This window comes from Sapajus apella, unplaced genomic scaffold (genome assembly GCF_009761245.1).
Source record: "Sapajus apella isolate SASKATOON/1434 unplaced genomic scaffold, GSC_monkey_1.0 scaffold114, whole genome shotgun sequence".
Lineage (NCBI taxonomy): Eukaryota > Metazoa > Chordata > Mammalia > Primates > Cebidae > Sapajus > Sapajus apella.
The window spans coordinates 1,038,598-1,065,665 of NW_022437054.1; the positions used below are offsets into that span (position 1 = coordinate 1,038,598).

The 27,068-nt window shown below is 40.6% G+C and overlaps 1 protein-coding gene across 5 annotated transcripts in view; it reads left to right on the forward strand.

Annotated features, from left to right (window-relative positions):
- Positions 1–2,897: 2,897 nt before the first annotated feature.
- CENPJ (centromere protein J) overlaps positions 2,898–27,068 on the forward strand; it is a 42,940-nt gene continuing 18,769 nt past the window's right edge. For 4 of the 5 annotated variants that reach the window (XR_004263389.1, XM_032260068.1, XM_032260070.1 and 1 more), the window contains exons 1-8: positions 2,900–3,017; positions 12,189–12,698; positions 13,234–13,357; positions 18,445–18,741; positions 20,124–20,232; positions 21,050–21,152; positions 21,278–22,898; positions 24,299–24,431. Coding sequence is in view for 4 of the 5 variants with exons in the window: in XM_032260068.1 (XP_032115959.1) it covers positions 12,255–12,698; positions 13,234–13,357; positions 18,445–18,741; positions 20,124–20,232; positions 21,050–21,152; positions 21,278–22,898; positions 24,299–24,431 (2,831 nt within the window). In the remaining variant the exon portion in view is untranslated. Of the gene's footprint in view, positions 3,018–12,188; positions 12,699–13,233; positions 13,358–18,444; positions 18,742–20,123; positions 20,233–21,049; positions 21,153–21,277; positions 22,899–24,298; positions 24,432–27,068 lie in introns of all 5 variants that reach the window. The other variant, XM_032260069.1, reaches the window with a different exon arrangement.

Here is a 27,068-nt window from a genome sequence, read left to right on the forward strand (position 1 = left end):
CCTGTAATCCCAGCTCTTTGGGAGGTGTAGGCAGGTGGATCACCTGAGGTCAGGAATTCAAGACCAGCCTGACCAACATGGAGAAACCCCGTCTCTACTAAAAATACAAAATTGGCCAGGCGTGAGGGCATGTGCCTGTAGTCCTAGCTACTCATGAGGATGAGGCAGAGGAATCGCTTGAACCTGGGAGGCTGAGGTTGTAGTGAGCTGAGATCGCATCACTGCATTCCAGCCTGGGCAACAAGAGTGAATCTCTGTCTCAAAAAAAAATAGAAACTTTACTGAAGTAATTTTAGAAATCTGTTTTGGGCCTTGGTGAAGAACTCCTTCACTCTTCCTGCAGGTTAAGTAGGGTGTGGGTTTTCTTGAGTTTGCCTAGAGGCCAGACACGTGCATCTCCCCAACCTGCTGGAGTTGCCCTTTCTAGCCTAGATCACCTGGGGTTGGGGATCATCCCTTGGCTAGGCTAGCCCTGATGTCCCTCCTCTCTTTTTCTTTTAAAGAGTTGGGGGTTTCATTCTGTCATGGAGATTGTAGTGTAGTGGTATGGTCATAAACTCCTGGGCTCAAGTGATCCTCCTGCCTCAGCCTCCCAAGTAGCTAGGACTACAGCTGCATGCCACCATACCTAGCTAACGTTCAAACTTCTGGGTTCAAATGATCTGCCTGAGTGTCCCAAAATGCTGGGATTACAGGTGTGAGCCACTGCACCCGACATGTCCTCTCTGGATAGAGCAACACTGCTACCATCAGACCAGCAATGAAAAACTGTCAACTCTGTCTTTCACTCCCAGATCAACTTTGATGAAAAGAATTACCACCAGCCAGGCACAGTGGCTCATGCCTGTAATCCCAGCACTTTCAGAGGCCAAGGTGGGAGGATTGTTTGAGCCGGGGAGTTAGAGACCAACTTGGCAACACAGTGAGACCCCTGTCTCCACAAAAATAAATAAATAATTTAAAAGAATTATTTCCAAATAATTTAGGAATACCATAAGTATTATTGTGTATCTTGCACAGCATTTGGCATGACCCACAGAGCTAGGCTTTGGTAGACAGAGTTCACCAACAGTTAAATTCATGATAAACATGAAAACACCTCCTGTTCATTGACTTTTTACTATGTGGTAGGTTTTATGCCATGTTTTCATACATATTCTTTTAACGTAATCTTCTTGACAGTCCTATGAAGGTCTCATTATTATCCATCCTTGTTTTGCAGATGAGAAGACTGGTTTCAGAAAAGTTGAGTGCTGAAGACTGCAAACGTGTTTGTAAGTTATCAAGCTAGGATTTGATCACAAGTCTGCCTGACTCCAAATCCTGGGCTCTTAACCATGACATAGGAGTGCCTTCTTGCCTCCTATGATGACATAAAAGATTGTATCAGAACAGATAATCTGGCATTAAAACCCCTGTGCCGCACTGTTAGTCTAATTTTTCTCTACAGCACCATCTGAAGATGCAACAAGGATAGGAGTCGCTGATAAGGTTGAACCTTTCATTGTCTGGCAGATTCGAAACTGGAAGTTCCTCCCCACTGGCCTTTCCACCTTGTAATAGATTTGGACCCTTCAAGCTTAGTGGGCAGTTTTGAGAATTACATGGGCTACAGGTGAAAACTTACATATTAGAACCTTAATTTAACAGCCAGTTAAGACTTGAGTGTGGTAAAAGATTGATTTATTCAATCAACAATGTGGTACTACATATTATATTAGAATAAAAATATAGGAATAAAACATAGGCACAAAAAATAGAAAATATTGTGACTATCCTCAATGATACATATTTTAGGAAGAATGATGAGACTTTCGGGCATGCTTCAAGCAAAAGGGCTGTCATAAGTGAAAAAGAAGGTTGGGTCCTTGTCTGGCATGTTAAGTGGTTGTGTGATCTTGGAAGTCTCGGGCTTTAGCTTCCTCATCCGTCATGAAAATGGAAAAATGGAAAAGAAAAAAGAAGCAAAACCAAAATCTTGCCTTAGGGAAGAAGACTCTTTGAAGTAGAAGGCAGAACAAATTTTGGAGGGCCAAATTTCTGTGAAATAGTTTTGTTTTTAACTAGCGGTCGTTTGTTTCAGTTTTAACGGTTATAAATGGCTTTTGATTTCTTTAAACATTTTACCTGGCTTACTGTTGAATCAGACACGGAAGCCAGGTATGTAGAACTGTGGTAACTCGCGGTGCTGTAACTTCCTAGGTGAAAGGGCCGTGCTGGTTAATAAAACAAACAAAAAAACATTTATTGAATTCTGCCCTGTCAGTGTCCACACGAGTTTCAGAATCTAATGGACACACTCTGCCAAACCACCGATTAGCCATTTGAGAGATGAGCGGTGCCTATTTTTGGAGTGAATTCTCACAGGGTTATATTCGTCTTATGAAATGATGTAGTGGATTGCCTTTTTTCTCCTTTATTAAGACACACTCAGCCAGAGAGGAAACCAAAGACAGAAAAAGAAAAAAAACCAAACCAGAAAACGACAAAATAGACCGTAGGCAAATAGAGGAAAAAACCCAAAACACCTCCTACAGCGTCCGGCGGGCTCTAGGTTAGCTTTGAGTCTCTGTGCTCCCTGCTTTGCTGGAAACACGGAGATCGATCGCTCTCTTAAGCGCTCCCCTTAATTTTCTAAGCGCCTGAGCCTGTGGCGACGTCCACCACGGAAGGTCTCTCCCGGAAACGGTTTCCCGTCCCGCCGCGTAGCCCGCCTGCAGCGACCACAGGCCCGCCGCTGGTCGTAAGGCGGCACGCTGTCCATCACCTCCCGGGCAACGCCCATCACTGTGGCGTCACTGGGAGTTGTAGTTTACCTGGGCTTAGCGGTGCCTTCGCTTTAGCGCAGAGGGGCGGGTGAGAACCGCACTTCCCACAGGCCCTCGGGACGGGGGCGGGGCCTGCTCTTGGAGGCGGAGCTCCGGCCGGAGGTTGTGATTGTGGCGGCTGATTTGTAAATGCGGTGGAGGCTTAGGCGTCGGTTCGTGCCTACTGAGCGGCCCGCACCTGGCGGAGCGGTAATTCATGGGCGAAAGGAGCAGGGGGCCGCCGCCCAGCGCCTGAGAAGGCCGGCAGTGGGTGGACAGGGCCCTGCTTGGGCCTCGAGGCTGGCTCCGCGGGGCGCGGAGGGAGCGGGGCGCTGGGGCTGAGCTGGTCCACGGCATTTCGGTGGCTTCGCCAATTCGCACTGCTTTGTTCTTCGCGGAGCCTGGGAAGCCGGCCTCTCTGGAAGGGACGGTCTCTCTGTGTTGGCTGTGGCGCGGCTTTAGCTCCCGTGGGCAGCGCGGCGCGCCGTGGTCGCAGTCCGGGGGAGCGGGGTGGTGAAGTGCGGTTGCTGGCTGTCCTAAGCACCAATTTCGCCTAGCTTTGTCAAGGGCTTGTCTCTTGAAGCTTCGTGTGGATTCGTGTCTTTCAAGGACGTGTTGTATTTCAGGGAACTGCTAAATCACTTCCCAAACCAACTAGTTACTTTTCACGGTCTAAAGATAGCTTTGAATTCGCTGTTTGTATTCGCTCTCCTCCCTCACCGTGCAGAGAATTTATCTTTTTTTCATATTGCTTTAAAGAGTGTTTAAATAGCACTCTCAGGTTTCAAGCCTGTCAATTTGTTACATTTTTAAAAAGTTTTATTGAGGTATAATTGCTATGCAATAAAAATGGCACGTTTAAATGCATTCCATTTGACGAGTTTGACATACACATACACCTGTGGCCTTCAGATTTTGTTATCTGTAAAGTCTGAGTCCACATACTAATCCTTTCTAGGCATATATATTATCAATGCTCCCTTTACCAAGACCTCAGTATCAATAATAAATAGCAGGTTCTGGTGAAACAGTTTTTATACTTCATGCTGACATTAAATATATTTTTCAGATAAGGGTGATTAAAGTATAGAGGGTTTTTTTGGTGGGGAGTTGAAGGGGGGGATGCAGATGTCTGGGTGCTGCATCACAAGAGTACTTGCACTTGTCAGTCTAGTAGGGAATTTAGTTTCTAGTTTTCCATGTTATTAATCGACCTTGTAACTTGTCTCTCTTCTGAATTTGGATTTCAAAAGATTTCCTGCTAAGGTCATTGAAATTAAGCAAGTTACGTGGTTGATTCTGAAAAAAAAAAAAAAAAGTTATTATTTTAGATAGGTGTCCTACTGAAAAAGTCAATTAATTTGCTTAGAAAAAATTTTAAAAATTATTCAGGACTAACATATCCAGTAAAGTGCGCTATTCTTAAGTGTACGGCCCAAATGTATCCACCCCCTGTATTAACCTTCCCAGTTGAAGTCGAAAATGTAGAGATGAATCTCTAACGTTTTATTTGGGAAGAATGACAGTTCCAGGCATACACACAGACCAGGTGGTCCTCAGTATGTCCAAAGAACAAAGAGAAAGTTGGAGGTTTTATTAAAAAAAAAAAGCACTGTTATATGTGTTGCTTTTTGAGAAAGTTCGTTGGTTCACTGGCACTCCTAAGGTTCTGGGGAGGCAGCAAGTCCTACCGAGTGGGCCACGGTGGTCGGCAGAATTAGTCCTGGAGTTGCAGCAAGTTACCTCAGCACCTGTAGATCAAACTGGTCTCAGGTTACAACAGGCAGTTTCACCATACTAACTTGGAGAGAATTCCATAATTGGAGCAAAGTAATGTGTCCTGAGTGCCTTTCCCTCTTGGCTTCTTGATTGTTTATTTGGATATGACAAGAATGACCCAATTCATATGATCACCTTTCACACAGGACAGCCCCCATTTTCCTGGATAACCACCAATATGCCTTTTGTAACTATGGGTTTATTTTGCCTGTTCTTCAGGTTCATATAAATGGAAACATGGGCTGGGTGCGGTGGCTGGTGCCTGTAATCCCAGCACTTTGGGAGGCCAAGCCAGGTGGATCACTTGAGGTCAGGAGTTTGAGAACAGCCTGACCAACATGGTATAAAACCCTGTCTCTACCAAAAACACAAAAATGTTAGCTGGGTATGATGGTGCATGCCTGTAGTCCCAGCTACTCTGGAGTCTGAGGCCGGTGAATTGCTTGAACCTCGGAGGCTGAGGTTGCAGTGAGCAAAGATCACACCACTGCACTCCAAGCTGGGTGACAGAGTGAGACTCCGTCTCAGGGAAAAAAAAAAAAAGGAAATATGTATGTTTGTCTGATGCTCACACATCATTATTTGTTTTTGTTACTGTCTGTGGCAGCAATTTTTGTTTTTGTTTTTAAATGCCTGAATAGCTGTGGTTCTCAAAGTGTGATACAGTGAAAAAATGTACATCACATTGCCATTTTTGTTTTTGGTTATTAAATGGCTGGCAGGCAATCATCTCGTTCCAAGCAAATCTTCAGTTGCAATTAATGGTACAGTGAGCCTTTATAAAACTCTTCTAGGCCAGACGCAGTGCTCATACCAGCACTTTGGGAGGCCAAGGTGGGTGGATAACGAGGTCAGGAGTTCAAGACCAGCCTGGCCAAGATGGTGAAACTCTCTGTCTCTACTAAAAATACAAAAAAATTAGTCGGCTGTGGTGGCAGGTGCCTATAATCACAGCAATTCAGGAGACTGAGGCAGAGAATTGCTTGAACTGGGAGGTGGAGGTTGCAGTGAGCCAAGATCATGCCACTGCACTCCAGCCTGGTGACAAAGTAAGACTGTCTCAAAAAACGAAACAAAACAAAAAAGCAAAAAAAACCTCTTCTACAGCTCAACCAGGGAGCAATGGCAAAAACACAGTATCATTAAGTTCACAGTCTTCTATTTCTTTTAACAGTTTTATAAACTGGCAGTTGATAGCATTTGTACATACTGAACAGTTTTAACAGCTATATTCATGATACATGGATTATGCTTCAGAAAACCGAACACAAGAATTTCCAATGTGTATTATACAGGGAAATGAATCAGCAAGGGAAACAGTAGCCTCTTCTTATAAAATCCTATTAAATTCAGATTTTTTGTCTTATGACACCATTCATATTAGAAACTGGTTTTTAGGTTGGGCACAGTGACTCACACCTGTAATACTAGCACTTTGGGAGTCCGAGGTAGGAGGAGGGCTTGAGCCCAGGAGTTCGAGATAAGCCTGAGCAACAGAGGGACACCTGTTTCTACAAAAAAAAAAAAAAAAAAAAAAAAAAAAAGTCAGGCATGGTAGTGCACACCTGTAGTCCCAGCTACTCTAGATGCCTAGAGGTCTAAGCATAGGAGGTTGAAGCTGCAGTGAGCCATGATTGTGCCACTGCACTTTGGCCTGGGAGACATTGTGAGACCCTGTCTCAGAAAAACAAAAAGAAACTAACGTTTTCAGATCTAGCTGAAATTTTTCTGTCAGACACAAACTACTGGGCACAAGGGCTCACACTCACAATCCCAGCACTTTGGGAAGCCAAGTTGGGAGAATGGCTTGAGCCCAGGAGTTCGAGACCAGCATGGGCAACATAGGGGGACCACTCTTTACAACAAATTAAAAGATTAGCTGGGTGTGGTGGCATATGCCTGTGGTCTCAGCTACTCCAGAGGCTGAGGTGGGAGGATCTCTGGGGCCTGGGGGTGGTAGAGGCTGCATTGAGCTGTGATCATGCCACTGCACTCCAGCTTGGGCGACAGAGTGAGAGCAAGACACAGCCATGCCACAGGTTCAATATTAAGGCTTTGAGTTGATATCATCTCTTTGCAAATTCAGATAATCTTTGAAATAAAACATACCTAAATTGGTAATTGGTCAGTTTTTCATTGCATTACACAGATAAAGCTAAAGAAAAGTGCTTGGAATTTTTTATAGCTTCGAATCTGGATGGTAATAGAAGGGTTCTATGGATAACTGGTCACTTAGTTGAAAATTTTTCACTTTTTGGAAAATAACCTTTTAATTAAAATATCTTTTTAAATTTCACAATGTTCTAACAAAATTTCCGCAACTCAGATAACCTATTTACCTTCTCTTCATCTGAAAATAATTTGTTTTTCTTTTCATTTCTATCTCTCTTTCTCCTCTCTCACCGTCTTTCTTTCCAAGCTTTTTTATAACTGGCCAAAGCTAAAAGCTCAGATTCTGTTCAAAATTATAAAACTTTTTTGTTGTTGTTGGATATTTAGTTCTGATATAGGTGACTAATTACAGTTGACTCTTGAACAACATGAATTTCAACTTTGTTGGTTCGCTTATGCTTGGATTTACTTCTGCCTCTGTCACGCTTGAGACAGCAAAATCAACCCTTTCTCCTCCTCTTCGCTCCTCAGCTTAGTCCAATGTGAGGACTAGTGACACGAAGACCTTTACTATTCATTAAGTGGAAGCAGATTATCATAAAGGTCTTCCTGCATATCTTTTAGATGTTTATGTTTATTTTAGACACTGAGACTGAAGATCTTTATGATGATTCATTTCCACTTAACCAATAGTAAATATATTTTTTATGATTTTCTTAATGTTTTTTCTTTAGCTTACACTATTTGTAAAAATACTGTATATAATATAAATAACATACAAAATATATGTTAACTGTTTGCTATCTACAAGGCCTCCAGTGAACGGTAGCCTATTAGTGGTTAAGTTTTGGGGAAGTCAAAGTTGCACCTAGATTATCAACTGCATGTGGGGTTGGTCTTCCTAATCCTTACTGTGTTGTTCAGGGGTCAATTGCATGTCATTCTTTTTTATTATTGGGAATAAGCTTATAAAAATTATTGTGTTTTTGCTGAATATGTCTCTTACTATTATTTTTAAATTTTAAAAAATTTTTTCTATTTGCTTTGCCACAGCAAATTGCGGTAGACACCTCCTTCCAGTCTTTTTTCCTTCACTGTTCTGTCTGTAGTACTAGCTTCTGCATCTCCACTTGATTCTTTCATAGTGTACCTTTGTTTTAAATTTTAAAAATTGTTCATACTTCTTGTTTTTTTTTTGAGGCAGAGTCTCGCTCTGTCTCCAGGCTGGAGTGCGGTGGCGCCATCTCAGCTTACTGCAGCCTCCGCCCCCTGGATTCAAGTGAGTCTCCTGCCTCAGCCGCCTGTCCTGAGTAGCTGGGATTACAGGCATGTGCCACCACGCCAAGCTAATTTTTGTATTTTTTTAGTAGAGACAGAGTTTCACCATGTTGGCCAGGATGGTCTCGATCTCTTGACCTCGTGATCCTCCCACCTCAGCCTCCCAAAGTGCTGGGATTACAGGCGTGAGCCGCTGCAGGCAGCCCATACTTATTTTTTCAAACTAGAGAAATAATGTTATAATTAAAATACTAAATATGTCAACTTAATTACTGCTATGGCTTGAATGTCGACTTTAAAACTCCTGTTAGAAACGTAATTCCCAGTGCAACAGTGTTGAGAAGTGGGAACTTAAGAGGTGATTAGATCATGAGGGCTCCACTCTAATGAACAGATTAATGCTGTTATCTCAGAAGTGGGTTACTGATTTTAGGAGTGACTTTGTTATAAAAGAGAGCCTCTTTCACAGGCTGTTTTGCCCTTCTGCTCTCCCTCCATGGCACAACCCTTGCCAGTTGCCAATGCCATGCTCTTGTTCTTCCCAGGTCCAGAACTGTGAGAAATAAATTTCTTCATAAATTACCTAATCTCTTCTCTGGTATTCTGTTACAGCAACAGAAAATGGACTAAGATAGTTACCAATTACAATTTAAATAGATCACTGTAACTTGTACTGTTTGCCTACACTATTCAAATAAAGACATACAATATTATGTCCATGTGTTGAAAAAAATCATTCAGACGGAATCAGTCCATTGACACTGACGAGATTGCAGACATGTTTCTGCGAAGTCTGGGGGGTGATGCACACTGACGTGCTTCATTACAGCAGCATCTTATGCCATGCAGTGGTTAAAGTGAAATGTAGTCTTACCAAGAGAATCACGTGTTTAAGAGAAAAATATTTTGTACTTCTTCACTTTTTAAATTTAATTGACTTTAATTAAATTGGAAAATTCAGTTCTTCAGTCACATTAGCCACATTTCAACTGCTCAGTAGCCACAGGTGACTAATGGCTACTGTACTAGATGCATAGATCCATGTAATTGTAATTTTTTTGGTCTTTATTTCTTATAATACACACTGTTGTGTGCTTTGTAACTAGCAACATATCTTGGATATATTCACTACTTCAATATCAGTAAAGAGCTTACTTCTCTTTTTTTTTTTGAGACTGAGTCTCCCTTTGTCGCCCAGGCTGGAGTACAATGGCATGATCCTGGCTCACTGCAATCTCCGCCTCCTGGATTCAAGCAATTCTTCTGCCTCAGCCTCCCAAATAACTGGGATTGCAGGCGCATGCCACCATGCCAAGCTATTTTTTTTTGTATTTTAGTAGAGATAGGGTTTCACAGTGTTGCCCAGCCTGGTCCCGAACTGCTGAGCTCAGGCAGTCCACCCGCCTAGGCCTCCCAAAGTGCTAGGATTACAGGTGTGAGCCACCTCGCTTGGCCTACTTGTTCTTTTTAACAGTTGCGTAATATGATTACCATGATTAGCTGATCTTTTGTTAATGGACATTTATTTTCAGTTTGTTGCAAATGTGAGTTCATGCCAATATAACTATGGGACAAAATGCCTAGATGTGAAATTGCTGAGTGAAAGTTCCTCTGCATTTACAGTTGGCTAGATATTGTCATATTGTCCTTCAAATGTTGTACCAGTTTATTTGCTCAGTAAGTACTTCATGAAAGTGTTTCTTCGAGTTGAATGATGAAAAACAAATGAACACAAGCAAAAAAGAGTTCCTGTCATACTGTGTATTACCAGTTTTTAGTCTTTGCCAACCCAGTGTGGTAAAAAAAAAATGGCAATGTTGTTACTGTTTTAATTTCCATTTCTTCAGTGGAGTGAGAATGAACATGTTTTAATGTTTTGGCATCTGTATTTTTCTGTTGATATTTTTATATGTTTATGTCTTGTAGATACTAGGTATGAAATGATGTACATGTTTGTTTGCCTCCACATTGCCCTTTTATCAATCATTTTCCTTTGGTTATATTGATAAAGTCTAGAATTGTGTCTGAAAAGTAGTGTGAGATGTCATTCGACTTCGGTACTACACTCTTCCCATCTCCTCGAGGACGTGATTGTAGCAATTCTCCCCCTTCTTCATCCTCATCAGCCTATAAACATGCTTGTCTCCTATTGTAAAAAATACTCCTCTTCACCTTACTTTTCTACGTATTTCCTTCCTTTATAACAGAACTTTTTGCGTTAGCTGTGCTTGCTCTCATCAGATTCTTATTCTGTCATGTATCCTCTCCAGTCAAGCTTTCGCTCTCCCTGCCCCAAGCTGCACTCATTGAAGTTCTCATGACCTTTGCTTTGCCAAATTCAGAGATCAGTTCTCAGTTCTCCTTTCCCTTCATCTCTTTCCTCTTTGAAACACTTTCGTCACTTAGCCTCAAGGACACTACACTTTTTGCCTCTTTTCTGTGTTTTTTTTGGTTTGGTTTTTGTTTTTTTGAGATGGAGTTTCACACTGTTGCCCAGACTGGAGTGCAGTAGCACAACCTTGGCTCACTGCAACCTCTGCCTTCCAAGTTCAAGCAATTCTCCTGCCTCCGTGTCCTGAGTAGCTCCTGCCACCATGCCCAGCTAATTTTTTTATATTTTTAGTGGAGTTGGGGTTTCACCATGTTGGCCAGGCTGGTCTCGAACTCCTGACCTCAGGTGATCCATCCACCTCGTGCTCCCAAAGTGCTGGGATTACAGGCATGAGCCACCGCACCTGGTCATAAAATTTCACTTTATGGTCTAGAAAAGGAGAGTGGTCTGAAGGAGAAAAGAAAAAGAATATATGTTTTGTCTTCAGACTCAGTGGTACTAGAGTATGGGTTCCATAGAAACAAATGTTCTCAGGAAGGTGAGGGAGTGCTCAGAGAAGAGCCTGAGGATCATGGGGATTTTGCTGATGATGGACTGTGAGTGTTTTGGGGCTTGGATGCTTGGGAGATGGAGCAGAATAAGGTGTGGGGATTAGTGTGTGAGAGGTGAAGCCCGGCTCTGGATCTCAGGCCCTCCCATGGTGAGTGATGTAGTAGGTTTAAACAGGTAGATAATGGTGATGGGCTTTGAGAACTGGGGGTTTCTGGAGGAATGGGATGTCAGTGGGAGTGTCCTGCAGATGGTTAGGATAGCTGGGTGGCTGGGTCTTACCGTGTCCCTGACAGCCGCACGCAACTTGCGCCTTCTCCTTCCCCTGATCCTTAATTTTACCTTCTAAATGAGGACCCTGCCTAAACTTGCAACCTCCTTTTCCCACATGGCTTTTATTTTTCCCCTTTGCACGTATTACTATTTAACATACTGTGTAATTTGTGTGTGTGTGTTCCCCACTAGACTCTGATTTATGAACTGCTGTGTACCCAGAGTGGAAAACAATGTCTGGCACACAGAGTAAGAACTCAATAAATGTTAGTTAGTCAAATCAGATACACACAGAGGAAAAGCTTACCTTCTCTGTTTATCTATCACACAGTGGCAAAGTTACACTAGGAATCTGGCCAATTTTAAAGTCTGATATACAGAGTTATGGCATAAGCCAATGTAATTTTTATTGTCTCATGCCATAAGAATTACATTTCTCCTATCTGCCAGGCATGGTGCCTGGCAGTAGTGAATATACAGATATCTTCAAGGAATTCCATGGATTGGTAATGAACATACTACTAATGAGATGAGTGCTAGAAGAGTGATGTCATTATTTTACCTCTAGGAATACAGATGAGGGGCTCTCTGGTGGGCGAGGTGTTAAAAGGGAGATGGACAAGGAAGGGACAGGTGAAACAGTGCCAGGTAAAGCCAGGGGTAGTGCTGGTGACTTTTGTTCTAGAACTAGGACAAAGAAGCAATGTTAGACTAGGGCCAAAAGCAGGAAAGCGCTTAGTGTGGTAATATCTGAGAGTGGCCTTTTTTTTTTTTCATAAGTGAATAACTTAAAAGGTATTTTATCTTCCATAGTTTAGTTGAACTAATCTAGCACTTGCAGAAAATCATTAGTAATTGAATGGTTAGTTTTTTGATCTACTCAATTTGGTTATGTTTAAGACTTAAAAAACGTAGCTTAATGCCCAATTGCTTTGCTAGTTAAGGTCTTTTGTATATGAAATATCGAGGACATTTTTGTACTGGGTTGAGGTTTGGGCTCATTTTGGGCAAGAGATCTAATGGCTTTAATACATTTTGTTGACTATCTTTGTCTACAGGTGTTGGAAATCAACAGCTCTTCTAGCTTTTGCATTGTTTAAATATAGTAGTGTCATTGGACTAAGATGTTCCTGATGCCAACCTCTTCAGAGTTAAACAGTGGGCAGAACTTCCTAACCCAGTGGATGACTAGTCCTTCTCGGGCTGGGGTCATATTAAATCGCGGATTTCCGATTTTGGAAGCAGACGAAGAGAGGCGAGCAGCTGTGGACATTTCTACCAGCTTTCCCATTAAAGGCACACATTTTTCTGATAGCTTCACCTTTGTAAGTGAAGAAGATTCACTTCATGAAGAACAGAAGTCAGAGTCAAACAGCCCTTACAAACCACAGTCAGATAAACCTGAAACCCATGCAGGCTCTCCTTGCATTAAAAAGGGACTACAGATTGTGGCATGTCACAATGCTCCTGGACTCCAGGAAGAAAACAAAAATGACTTCATCCCAGATATTGCAAGTGAAGTCAAAGAAGTGGCTTCTAAAGACCCGCTTTTTAAAAAACTTGAGCAGGTACAATAGGATTTGGCCTACTATGAATTTATGTCGTTGCAGGTTTCTATTTATGTAATAAAGCCATCTGTTCTAGGTCTTCCTGTTTTTTCCCCTTCACTCTGAAATCCTCAGAATACCAGATTTTGCCCTTTGTCTAATGTGAAACATTAAAGTATGTTTAATATATAAGATATAACTATAGCACTTATGATAACTTTGTTACCTCATTTGGCAAAAAGTAGGAAATGTTTGATTAAGTATTAGGGGAAAAAAGTGGATGTACTGATACCATCGTATTTTAAGTGAAAGGATTTATATGGCTTTTTTGCGTTCTTAATTGAGATAGTTGATATAATTTCCTTCGTAAGGATTTGAGTTTTAGATTTTTAGTGGCCAATTTAGTTACCTAGGAATCCCTCTCTAGGAATCCCTCTCTAAAACTTCTTACCAGGGAATATAGGAGGAGGGAGTTGGAAGGAATTAAGGGAACAAGGGGTTCATGAAGAAATGTAAAGTTGATTTAATAAAATTAATTTTATATTAAAAATAAAAGCTGAAAGAAGTACAACAGAAGAAGCAGGAACAATTGAAGAGGCAACAGTTGGAGCAACTACAAAGACTCATGGAGGAACAAGAGAAGCTGCTCACCATGGTATCTGGGCAGTGCACACTTCCAGGTATGCTTTGCCTACACAGGGCTTCAGTGCAATGAGAAATAGTTACATACGTTTCTGACCTGTATTTGTTTGATAGTTATTTCTAACTTCCTGTATCATATGCTATGAACTCCGGTTTGTTTAAGGGCCAGGAAGGCAAGGTGAAATGGTAGAGGTGTAATATAACTGGAACAGGAAGGAGCTGTGGCATTCTGGTGTGCGCATGCCCTACTGTAAGGCATTCATGTTTATTCATTAAAAAAAAAATGAGCTGGGTGCGGTGGTCCATGCTTGTCGTCCTAGCTACTCTGGAGACTGAGGTGGGAGGATTGTTTGAGCCCAGTAGTTTGAGGCTGCAGCAGTGAGCTATAATGACACCACTGTATTCCAGCCTGGGCAACAGAGTGAGACCCTATTCCCCTAAAAAAGGTTCGATAGAAGAAAAGCCAGATTTGGCCTAGAGCTACTACTGGTATCCAACTCCTGCCTGATGAATGAAAACTGTTGGGTGTCATAAGGTATATTTAGAAGCCACTCTGTTCAGCTGAAGAACCATACCAAAGTTACTTAATGTGGTAGTGTGACCCATCAGTTAACAGAAAGCACTGTGTGGTAATCAGGAAAGAAAACTGGAAATGTGACCTGGAGCAGTGATTTGAAAGTTTCTTGACCACACTCTGTAGTAGTAAAAATGTTTAAAATCATGACTCATAATGACAAAGCAGTTTCATGTCATCAGTCCTTATTGTTCCTGGCATGTAGTAAGGACATTTTCTATCTTGTTTATTCTAATTCTATATCATTTTTTAAAATGCTGCATCTGATAATAAAATTATTATGGATTGTCTCACAGTTTGAAAAACTGAGGTTGGAGCCATGTGCTTGCTTCTTGGTGCTACTTTTAAGAAATATACTTTACCAACTCAGGAAAGCACTGTTCTGCTCCGAGATTGTGCTGAGCATTAGGAATACAAGGGGAAAAAGACTTGGCAAGTGAGGGAGGCTGGGTGTAGGGGTTGGGTGGGGCATGATCGTGAGAAATCGTAGCAAGTTGGCTGGGCGTTGTGGCTCATGCCTATAATCTCAGCACTTTGGGAGGCCGAGGTAGTCGGATCACAAGGTCAGGAGTTCGACACTAGCCTGGCCAATGTGGTGAAACCCCATCTCTACTAAAAATATTAAAAAAATTAGCTGGGCGTGGTGGCAGGCACCTGTAATCCCAGCTACTCAGGAAGCTGAGGCAGAATTGCTTGAATCTGGGAAGCAGAGGTTGCAGTGAGCGGAGATTGTACGACTGCACTCCAGCCCGGAGACAGTGTGAGACTCATCTCAAGAAAAAAAAAAAAAACAGCTGTGATACATTTAAAGGTAGAACCAGCACTATGGCAGAATGACAGGGAAGCTGATTTCAAAATTATTTATGTACATAAGAACTAGCTTTATTCAGTCATAAAGCAGTTTGCTTTGGGGCAGTGGTTTTCAAATATTTTGGTCTCAGGACCCCTTAGCATTCTCAAATTTTTGAGGACCCCAAAGAACTTTTGTTATATTGGCTGTGTTTATCAATAACTTACTGTATTAGAAATTCAAACAAGCTAGACATGGTTGCTCACGCCTGTAATCCCAGTACTTTGGGAGCCCAAGGCAGGTGTTTCACCTGACGTCCGGAGTTCAAGACCAGCCCGGCCAACATGGTGAAACCTCGTCTGTACTAAAAATATAAAAAATTAGCTGGGTGTGGTGGCACACTCCTGTAATCCCAGCTACCCAGGAGACTGAGGCACAAGAATCACTTGAACCCAGGAGGCGGAGATTGCAGTGAGCCGAGATTGTGCCAGTACGTTCAGTACATTCCAGCCTGGGTGGCAGAGTGAGACCCTGTCTCAAAAAAAAAACAGAAAAGAAATTAAAACTGAGACATTTAAAAATTAATTTGCTTAAAATAAACAAATTACATGTTATAACATTTTGAAATGAATGTTTCTTTTCTAAAACATAAAAGAACAATGGTGTTTTTATTTTTGAAACTCTATTTAAATTTGGGCTTGAAAGAACTCAGCTGATTTTCATAACTACTTTTGCATTCTGCCTCTTTATGTTATGTGAAAAATTTCGGCTTCACATGGATATATAATTGGAAAAGGGGAGTATTTTAATAGCTTTTTCAGATAATTGTGGTTACTCATTGGTATTGCACCTTAACAAGTAGTCATTTTATAGCAGTTATTTGCTGTATGGAATCTAAAACTGTCTTAATGAACTTTTTATACTCTTACATTAAAATATACAAATATATTGAATATCTTGACATTTTGAATGAATTTTTTATGGTGCTTGTTTTTGGTGCATTGGTCATTTGGAAAATAGTGGTTCACTGAATTATGTAGGTCTTCAAAATGTTGACGTATTTCATTATACAAACTATCAAAAATGGCATTCATTAATATCACCACCAATCACATCTAAACGGTCTTGAAGTATTGCTAATACAGCTTTCAAGCTTATGGTGGTGGACATGCTTTGCAAAATTCTGATTTTTATTTGAAAGGTCAAATTTTATCATTGGCAACAGATAACTTGTCATTTTCTTTGAAGTGACTGGCTTACTTGTTTCTTTTTTGAGAAAATGCCTGCCAGATACCCAGATTTAAATAATCATAGTTTGTCATTCATTCTTTCAAATAAAAATGGTGTTCCCTGAACGGTTTCCTGAACGCCATTTTGGAGCAGAGGCAATTTGTGCATACTTCCCCTTTTGTCCCACAGAATGTTCAAAAGACACGTACTTAAGAGTCAAGATTTAATGAAATTAATAGTTGTTGCTACTTTATGAGGACTATTTTTTAAGACAGAGTGTCACTCTGTTGCCCAGGCTGGAGTGCAATGGTGCAATCTCAACTCACTACAACCTCCGCCCCCTGGGTTCAAGCAATTATCCTGCCTCAGCCTCCTGAGTAGCTAAGACTACAGGCGTGCACCACCATACTTGGATAATTTTTTTGTATTTTTAATAGAGACAGGGTTTTGCCATGTTACTCATGGTGGTCTTGAACTCCTGGCCTCAGGTGATCCTCCTACTTTGGCCTCCCAAAGTGCTGGGATTACAGGCATGTCACCATGTCCGGCCAGGACATTCTTAGGTAAAACTTTTTTTTTTTTTAGACGGAGTCTCTATCACCCCAGCTGGAATGCAGTGGCGCAATCTTGGCACACTGCAACCTCTGCCTCCTGGGTTCAAGTAATTCTCCTGCCCTAGCCTCCCAAGTAGCTGGGACTACAGGCACATGCCAACATGCCCAGCTAACTTTTGTATTTTTAGTAGAGATGGGGTTTCACCATGTTGACCAGGATGGGTTTGATCTGTTGACCTTGTGATCCGCCCGCCTCCACCTCCCAAAGTACTGGGATTACAGATGTGAGCCACTGCACCCAGCCAAAACTTTTTTTTAAACTATGAGTGCATGGTGCTGACAAACAACAGCTATTGGGACTCTGGGTACTGCTGTCCTGCTTTGAAGAAGTCACCAGAATTTTTTTATTTGCATTTGCACCATCAGTGCATATTTTGTGAAAGTAATTTTGACCTAGTAGATGCCCAAGACTGAGAACAGTGCTTTAGGATACAGTATTACTTTCATCAAAGACCACTTCAGGCTGAAGTGGGCTGACTGTCGGTCAGAAATGTTTAGATTGGGGGAGGGGTTGCTAGGAAGGAAGGAAGGTTGAAGCGGATGTTCAGTGATGCCCTGCCCAACTTTTTTCTTTTTCTTTTTTTTTTTTTTTTGTTGGGCTAGGATGCGGTAATAAGTGATAGGTGGCAGTGGCTGTTATCTAAAGCACTTCTCATGTATCTTCATATTTAGGTGAGACAATCCAGGAGGATTCCTGCTGGTACAGCTGCAGGCTGGCTAGCATGCCAGTACCCTTTCAGAAGTTGGCTTAGAGATAGAGAGAAGAACCTCCTCTGTGTTTACTGGGTTAATTCCAAAGCAGAGACTTCAGCAGAACAGACAAAAAATAACAGGAAATTTAGAAACTAGAGAAAAGGGCCAGGCACGGTGGTTCATGCCTGTAATCCCAGCACTTTGGGAGGCCGAGGTGGGTGGATCACTTCAGGACAGGAGTTCAACACCAGCCTGGCCAACATGGTGAAACCTCGTCTCTACTAAAAATACAAAAATTAGCTGGGCGTGGTAGCATATGCCTATCGTCCCAAGTACTCAGGTGGCTGAGGCAGGAGAATAGCTTGAACCCGGGAGGTAGTGGTTGCAGTGAGCTGAGATTTTGCCACTGCACTCCAGCCTGGGCAACAGAGTGAGTGAGACTTCGTATCAAAAAAAGAAAAGAAAAACTAGAGAAAAGTACAAAAAGGAAAATTCAGCTTCCATCACCCAGTGATACCAAAATTCTAAAGGGCAGCTTTTGGTAACCACGGAACAGCTCAGGTCACTCACATCACTGTCTCCGTGGGTGCTCCAGGTCTGATATGCTGATTGCAGGGCTGCAGAGTTGACACCTGCATGTTCTCACACGTGGAACAGGAGTTAGGCAGCTGCAGCTCTGCCATGCCTGTGCCATCTGCACGGAAGCAGTGTCTAAATATACTCTCATTTAAAATTATATGAAAGTCACTTTGGAATTTAAAAGTTTCATGATTTTGACCAGGCGTGGTGGCTCACACCTGTAATTCTAGCATTTAGAGAAGCCGAAGTGGGCAGATTGCCAGAGCTCAGGAGTTTGAGACCAGCCTGGGCAACACAGCGAAACCCATTTCTGCTAAAAATACAAAAAATTACCCCGGCATGGCAGTGGGCGCCTGTAATCCCTGCTACTCAGGAGGCTGAAGCATGAGAATCACTCGAGCCCAAGAGGTGGAGGTTGCAGTGAGCCAAGATTACACCACTGCACTTCGGCCTGGGCAACAGAGTGAAACTGTCTCAATCAGTCAATCAATCAATCAAGTTTCATGGTTTTGTTAAATACCACATCCTAATAAAGGGAAAAAATACTTTTGTCACTGTGGAGAAACCTTTGTGGGGTGGCATCACTCCTGGGGAGAAAAGACAAAATGTTGAAGGAAGTCATCAGCTTTGCTTTCTTAATTTTAGGTTTGAGTTTACTGCCTGATGATCAGAGCCAGAAGCACAGATATCCAGGAAATGCCACCACCGGAGAGAGAACCACACACTGCTTCTCATCATACATCTACCCGGACCCAGCCCAGGAAGAAACATACGCCTCCAACATTTTATCCCATGAGCAAGGCAACTTCTGTAGAACAGCTCATGAAGATTTTGTTTTAACTTCAAAAAGTGCTTCTCCTAATTTATTTTCTGAGGCACAGTATCAAGAAGCACCTGTGGAAAAAAACAATTTAAAAGAAGAAAACAACAACCATCCTACAGGTGAGCTACTTATGTTTCTCTCTTCTCTACTTCACTCATAGTGTTACTAAGTTGTCCTAAGATAAGGCTTTTCTGTGTTTTTTCTTTAAAAATTATTTTTTCAGAGATGGAGTCTTGCTGTGCTGCTCAGGCTGGACTCAAACTCCTGGGCACAAGCAATCTGTGCCCCCTCAGTCTCCCAAGTAGCTAGGACTATAGGTCCATGCTGCCCTGCCAGCTCTTTGTGTGTGTGTGTGTGTTTTTTTTTTGTTTTTTTTTTTTTGTCCCCTGTGGCCTTTCTTTGGAGACAGAGTATTGCTCTGTCGCCCAGGCTGGAGTGCAGTGGCATGATGTCAGCTCACTGCAACTTTTGCCTCTAGGGTTCAAGTGATTCTCATGTCTCAGCCATCCAAGTAGTTGGGATTACAGGCATGCATCACCATGCCCAGATAATTCTGTGTATTTTTAGTAGAGATGGGGTTTCACCAGGTTCCCCAGGCTCATCTCAAACTCCTGGCCTCAAGTGATCTGCCTGCCTTGGCCTCCCAAAGTGCTGGGATTACAGATCTGAGTCACTGCACCCAGCCCTAATGCCTTGTTCCTAATTTAGAATTAATTCCTTGGTATGGAAAGCTCAAATGTATTTTTCTTTTTATACAATATGCTTCCCTAGCCTTTTGGAAAATTTCAAACATCTAGAAAAGTTGAAAGACCACTGCATTGATTACTGATATACTTACCAGTATGTGGTACTTCATTCCAAATATTTCAGTATGCATCTATAACCACACTGCTATTATTATATCTAAGGAAATTAATTATAATTCCTTAATATTCAAGTTCATTTTGGAATTCTCGCAATTATCCCAAAATGTCTTTTAAAGGTGCTTTTTTTCAAAAGGAACCAATCAAATTTATGCATATCCAGTCAAGTTCACATATTATGTTTGATTCTTATTACTCTTTAGTCTTTTTATCACTAGAAAAGCCCACACTTCTTTTTCTCATGACATTAACCTTTTGAAGAATGTTGAGTGCCTTTATTTTATTTTATTTTTATTTTTGAGACAGGGTCTCGCTCTGTCACCTAGGCTGGAGTGCAGTGTACCATCTCAGCTTACTGCAACCTCTGCTCACTCTCAGCCTCCCAGATAGCTGCAATTACAGGTGTGTGCCACCACACCTGGCTAATTTTTGTATCTTTTTTCTAGAGACGGGGTTTTGCCATGTTGGCCAGGCTGGTCTCAAATTATTTAATTATATTAATTCCTTGAGTGTTGTAAAATCTTTGATGTACATTACTTTTAATAAAAAATATCTTAGCATAGTAACTTTAAAATTCTTATGTTTTAAGACATTAATATGGTTTTCTTGAGCTAAATTGTTACTAATTTTTATCTTAGGAGAAAGTATTTTATCATGTTGGGAGAAAATGACGGAACAGATTCAGGAAGCGAATAAGAACTTTAAAAAACGTGACAATTCCTCAGAAGTGGCTAATGTTGAAGAAAGGTATTATTCATGTTGAAAGTGGCAAATGTGACTATTTAGTACAGTAGCTGGCCTTTGTTACGGAACACTTTCCGTGTTTGAAAGATATATACTTTTCTTGTTTTTGTTTGACTATACTTTTAAGGTTAAAGATACAACCTATTATATGCCGTAAACAACAAAGGAGGTTGGGGAGATATGTCAGTTAAACTTCTTTGACATTGTATTGTCAAAGCTTTTTCACTTAAACATCTCAATAAAATCAATCTTCTCTCAAATAGTTAAATCCTATTTTTGGAAAAGGGAAAAATTAAATATTGGCATCTCCCATTTGGTGTTACTTATTTATAATTGCATAATCAGTGATAGAATTTTAAAATATGGCAAATTTAAAGTATTTTATCTTTTAAATATTAGGTTGATTATTTTAAAAATATATTTCAAAATTTTCAATATGATATGGACAAAATGACTTTTCTGATTATTGCTCTACTCACATTAAAGGCCTTTCTTAGTTTAAAAAAATGCATAGTTAGTAATCTATTTTTCAAATACCTTTTAAAGTTATTTGATGAATATGTTATTCCACATATTAATCTGTAATGGATAGATGGACTTCAGAAGCGTTCTTAGGGCTCCCAAGTCACGTGAAGAGTATTGTATATTCTTATATTTAAGGGTTGGAGAAGGATTGTGGCTTTCGTTAGATTCTCAAAGGGAAGCACTGATTTTGGGAAAGGTTAGTTCTCCCTGTAGTCTGGGGTTTCTATACCAGGCACACTGTCAAATATTCACACATCATGATTTGCATGTTAAATAACTTTGTGTTTCTAATTAGGCCCATTAAAGCTGCTATTAGAGAAAGGAAACAGACCTTTGAAGACTACTTAGAAGAACAAATTCGGTTGGAAGAGCAAGAACTGAAGCAAAAACAGCTGAGGGTTAGCAATTGTGCTCTTTTGATTAAATCATTCTGAGGCTTTAGAGATTTATCTAATTTGTTTTAAAAATAACTTTCAGATGACTTGGACATACCAAAATTAATTCAAATATTCTTTTATTTTAGGAAGCAGAAGGACCATTGCCAATCAAAGCAAAACCAAAACAACCATTTTTAAAACGAGGAGAAGGTTTAGCCAGATTTACTAATGCTAAATCTAAGTTTCAGAAAGGGAAAGAAAGTAAACTAGTGACTGACCAGAGCCCTTCTGAGGACCAGCCTCTATTTAAAATGGATAGACAGCAACTCCAGCGGAAAACCGCTCTCATAAATAAAGAACCGTATGCAGAGAACCCTACCCTTAAAAAGGACAACAAAGCTAGAACCAGGAAGGGTTCTGTCACCATTAGTCAGAAGCCAAAAATGCTGAGGTGTAATAACAGGAAAAGTCTGTCTCCATCAGGGTTGAAAATACAGACGGGGAAGAAATATGATGGGCAATTTAGAGACCAGATCAAATTTGAAAAAAAAGTTACATCTAATAATAAAGAAAATGTACCTGAGTGTCCAAAACCTTGCGATACTGGCTGTACAGGGTGGAATAAGACACCAGATAAAGACAGACGTCCTCTTTCAACAGGGCCAGCCAGCCTCCTGGCTTCTAAGAGCTGTGTCAGGGAGACGGTGAAAGACTCAGAATCTTTTCTTGAGGTTTCTCTTCAGAAAACGTTAGAGACTTGGGAACGAGAAAAGGAAAAGGAAAATTTGGAATTAGATGAATTTTTGTTTTTAGAACAAGCTGCTGATGAAATATCATTTTCTAGTAATTCCTCATTTGTACTGAAAATCTTAGAAAGGGATCAGCAGATCCGCAAAGGTCATCGGATGTCTTCCACCCCTGTCAAAGCTGTGGCGCAGAAGACAAATGCAGCAGGTCCCGTTGGTCAGTGTAACCGCAGTGAGGATTTGGACCACACTGCACATGAGAAGGAGAGTGAGTGTGAGGTCACACCCAAACAAAACCGTTCATTGTCCTCGGCTGATGAATCGAGGGAACAGCCTTGTAAAATCAGTAGGAAAGCCTTCCAAAAGAGCACTTCTGAAAATCAAACTGAATGGATTGCAGGTGATGGTGAAGGTGTTATGAGCAGTGACAGTTGCACTGACTCTGAGGAACAGCTTGATGTTACCATAAAACCATCGAGTGAGGATAGAGAAAGGGATTTCAGCAGCAGAGAGGATAGCCCACAAGTCTGTGACGGTAAGGGGCCTTTTAGGGACACCGGGACTCAAGAAGATAAAAGGAGAGATGTTGATCTGGATTTGTCTGATAAAGATTACAGTAGCGATGAGTCTATCACAGAAAGCATAAAACATCAAGTGTCTGAGCCCTCAGGATCCTCATCCCTAAGTATGACTAAAATGGACTTTGATGATGAAAGAACTTGGACTGACCTTGAGGAGAATTTGTGTAATCATGATGTTTTTCTTGGGAGTGAATCTAGTTACGGGACTCCGCAGACGTGCTACCCTAAGAACGAAGTAGGCATCCTGGACAAAACAGCAAGAAGGAAGATTGCACCAGTCATGAAGGGAGAAGACTTGAGCAAATCTAGGAGGAACAGAAGTCCTCCTCCTACATCGGAGCTGATGATGAAATTCTTTCCTTCCTTGAAACCGAAACCAAAGTCAGATTCACACTTGGAAAGTGAACCCAAGTTAAACATAAGTCAAGACAAACCACCTGGTGAGTCAGAGCATTATAAAATATGTATCTGAATATGAGAAATTTAACATTTATCAATGCTGTCAGAATGCTTAAAATCCTAACTTAACTGCTCAATAGAAGTCAAATTAATGCACCCATTAATTTGAAAAAAATCTGATTTATTTTGTGTGTCTATAAAATGTAACAGTCGCTAGTATAAGAGATTCAGTTGAATTATCCTTTCAGCTTTTCCAAACTTAAACTTCGTTTTGACTTCCTGAAGACTTTAAAATCAATTACTTTTTAATAAAGCGAGATAACATCAAAGCTCCTAAGTTTCCTTTCTTTCCCAAACCTGGTCCAAGTCCCCCTTCCTAGAAGTACCAGCATTACCATTTCATTTGTGTATTCTAAAGAGGCCGTGCATATAAAAGCATATGTGTGAGTTTGTATATAATTACTTTTCTAAACAAATGAAAATATGCTTTTTGGATACTGTCTTGCACCTTGCTTATGATAAATTTTGAAGATTGTTCTAACACATACACACATCTACCTCATTCCATTTAATGGATGTTTAGTATTTCAGTTGATGTAATGGACTTCTTAAACTCACACTGAAAGATTCCTTTCCATTATATTATATTATATTATATTATATTATAAACTCCAATTGACTAGCATAGCATAGGCGCTTTGAAATATAAATTATAACATTTTTTTTAAATTCTGATTTTAAAAGTAAAATTTTTTTTGTAGAAAGTTTGGAAGCTTAAAAAGTATAGAAGTAAAAATATTTACAACTTAGCTACCCAAAAGTAATGGCTATGCCATTTTGGGATATTTCCTTCCCATCATTTTTCCTATGTATTTTTAATATGACAGAGAAGTATAACTTGCCTCATTCCTTTAGCCTTGTGGATCACATTTATTTTGTAAAAAAAAGTACTAATGGATAAAATGCTTGTTTGAATTGCAGGACAGAAGCACTGGCTATTTTACATTTTAAATAGCAAATTTGATAAAGAGAAAAAATCTTAATTTGCATTTATTTGATTAGTAGTAGGGGATAAACTTTGATTTTGGCATTGATTAGCCCGTTAGATCTCTTGTGGATTACTTACTTATGTTCTTAAGCTATTTATATGTATTGGCTTTTAAAAAATGGTTTTGAATGATTTCTTTTTATGTATCATGTTGATTCCTTGTCAGGTTGATACTCTTTGGAGGTTGATTAATTCTTTCATAAATTTGCACTGGTTTCCTCAGGAAAGTTAGGTTTAATTTTTTTTCCTTTTCGTATTTGAAGCATTGTTTCGAATGCATTTTAATGGCACAGGTGTTTGCCATATTCTTGGCTCTTAGTGTTACTAGCTAGCTAGTGTTTTTGCTGCTGTAAGCCCTTTTGCAAAGTTCAATATTTATGGCCTATTTTATAGGTGACAATGCTCGATCCCAGGTTTTGAGAGACAAAATTACTGAATTGGAGACAGAAATAGAAAAGTTTAAAGCTGAGAACGCATCTTTAGCTAAACTTCGCATTGAACGAGAAAGTGCCTTGGAAAAACTCAGGTACGTTTGGGTCTGTAAGTTGGAAGAAAATATGCAATGATTCAGTTTTATCTTTAAAACTATCTAAGCAATCTGAAACATTTTCAGTCAATCCAACAAATATAACTGAAAAGGAGGTGAAATCTGTATCATGTAAAATTTTTTTTACTGAATAAAATGACCCAATGTAGTCAATGATGTGTCAAAAGGGGAATTTTCTTAGTAGAGAGATCATAAATTGAAATTTGAAAAAAAGTTTGAGCTATGGATTCAGTAGTACTTTGGTTAGTTACTGTATAGGCTTCTCTGGGATGCTGTAACAAAGTACCACCAACTAGGTGGCTTAAAACAAGCAATTTCTTTTCTTGTGGTTCCTTAGGCTGTAAGTCCAAAGTCCAGGCATCAGCAAGATGGGCCATGCTGGCTCCTCCAGCTTCTGGTGGTTTCAGGCACTCCTTGGGTATTTTTTGGATTACAGCAACATCACTCCAGTCTCTGCCTCTGTGGTCACACGGCCATCTTCCCTCTGTCTGTGTCTTCACATGGCATTCTCCTCCGTGTGTGTGTCTCAGTGCCTCTTTAAAGGATAGGGTCACATTGGAACAAGGGCCCACCCTACTCCTCTATAACCTCACCTTGACTGGCATCTTAATTATATCTTCAAAGGCCCTATTTCCAATAAGGTCACATTCACAGGGACTGGGACTTCAATGTACTGTTTTAGAGGACACAGCTCCACCCACAGCAGTTGACAGTATGACATACTGTTTCCTACCCTAGGTCATGATCTTATCTGACTTTATGGTTAGCAAAACTTGAACTGAACTTACATGAGGCTATTTGTATATACTATATTTATTATTTATATATATATATATGTTTTATGTAGACATAGTTTTTAATTGTACTTGCGAATAGTCCTAAGTTCTGTTGCAGAAACACTAATACTTTTGATTCCAAGTGTTGCCGTGGGTCTTGCTGGGGATATTATATATCGTACCCACACTGTATTTCTTTGTTTTTGGGTATTTGTTATTTTAATGCTTGAGGAGAAATTCTTACAACTGTAGTTCCCATGGCTGTCTGCTGTGGGATTGGATCTAGGGGATGGTGGCTGCTATGCAAATGCTGAAATTCACCCAGATTTCCCAGTCTGCTTCTTCTTTTAGACTCCGCAGGACACTGCAGGTCTTTCATTAGTCTCCAGAGTTCCCAAATGGTTGATTCTGACAGGTGCTGCTAGTTCAATAGCTGCTTTGGTGGAGGGACGGATGCTTGGAGCTTCCTACTCCACCATCTTCCATGACATCGCTTCTGTATTTCTTTTCTAAAACCTGAACAATACGAATTCTAAAGCACACCTGGCCCATAAATTCCAGATAAAGGTTTATAGACAGCTATTAATCCACTTAAAAAGGAAATTCTGTTACTACATTGTATTTCGAGCTATGCTTAAAAATCAAATTCTGAATATTTTTAAATGTATATATCAGCAGAAAAAGATATTTCCTAGAAATACATGCCTATTATAGTAGTGATGGATAAAACATGAAACTTATTCCAATCCCTTCTCTACCCAAGATGACTTTTAAAATGTCTCTACATCATTATTTCAAAATGAACATCTTTTTCTTTGAAGAAACATTTAGATCATAAGATAATGGCTGTTTTTCTTTCTTTTAAAAACTTCTTTTTTTTTTTTTTTTTTTTTAGCGTTTTCCCTATATCAGTTTTGCTTTGTTCTAAGCAAAATTTAGTCCTCAAATTTAGACCTTGTGTTATCCTTCCCACCTTACAGATAAGGAAACTGATGCACTGAGAAGAAAGCTTTTTGTTTACCCCTTAGTAAGTGACAGAGAGCCACAGCCACAGTGCCAGCCTAGGTGTGTGGTTCTCAACCCTGGGCTCTACTGTATGGGGTCTGTAATCTGCTTTTTATTTTATTTTATTTTTGATGGAGTCTTGCTCTGTCACCCAGGGTGGAGTGAAGTGGTGCAATCTTGGCTCACTGCAACCTCCGCCTCCTGGGTTCAAGCCATTCTCCTGCCTTAGCCTCCCCAGTAGCTGGGATTATAGACACATACCACCACACCCAGCTAATTTTTATACTTTTAGTAGAGACAAAGTTTCACCATGTTGGCAAGGCTGGTCTCAAACTCCTGACCTCATGATCCGCCTGCCTTGGCCTCCCAATGTGCTGGGATTATAGGCGTGAGCCACTGCACCTGGCTTCTGCTTTTTTTTTTTTTTTATTTTATTTTTGAGGCAGAGTCTCGCCTTGTCACCCAGACAGGAGTGCAGTGGTGCAGTCTTGACTCACTGCAACCTCCACCTTCTGGGCTCAAACCATCCACCGCCTCAGCCTCCTGAGTAGCTGGGACTATACAGGCACGCGCCACCACGCCCAGCTAATTTTCGTATTTTTTGTAGATACGGGGTTTTGTCATGTTGCCTTGCCTGGTCTTGAACTCCTGGGCTCAAGTGATCCCCCCACCTTTGCCTCCCAAAGTTCTGGATTACAGGCATGAGCTACCATGTCCAGCCTGCTTTTTATTTTAATAACATAATAGACATCTTACCCTGTTAGCACACCCTAGTCTTCTGTATCCTTGAAATAAATATATGAATGCTACTGTGGCTAATCAATCTGTTGATGGA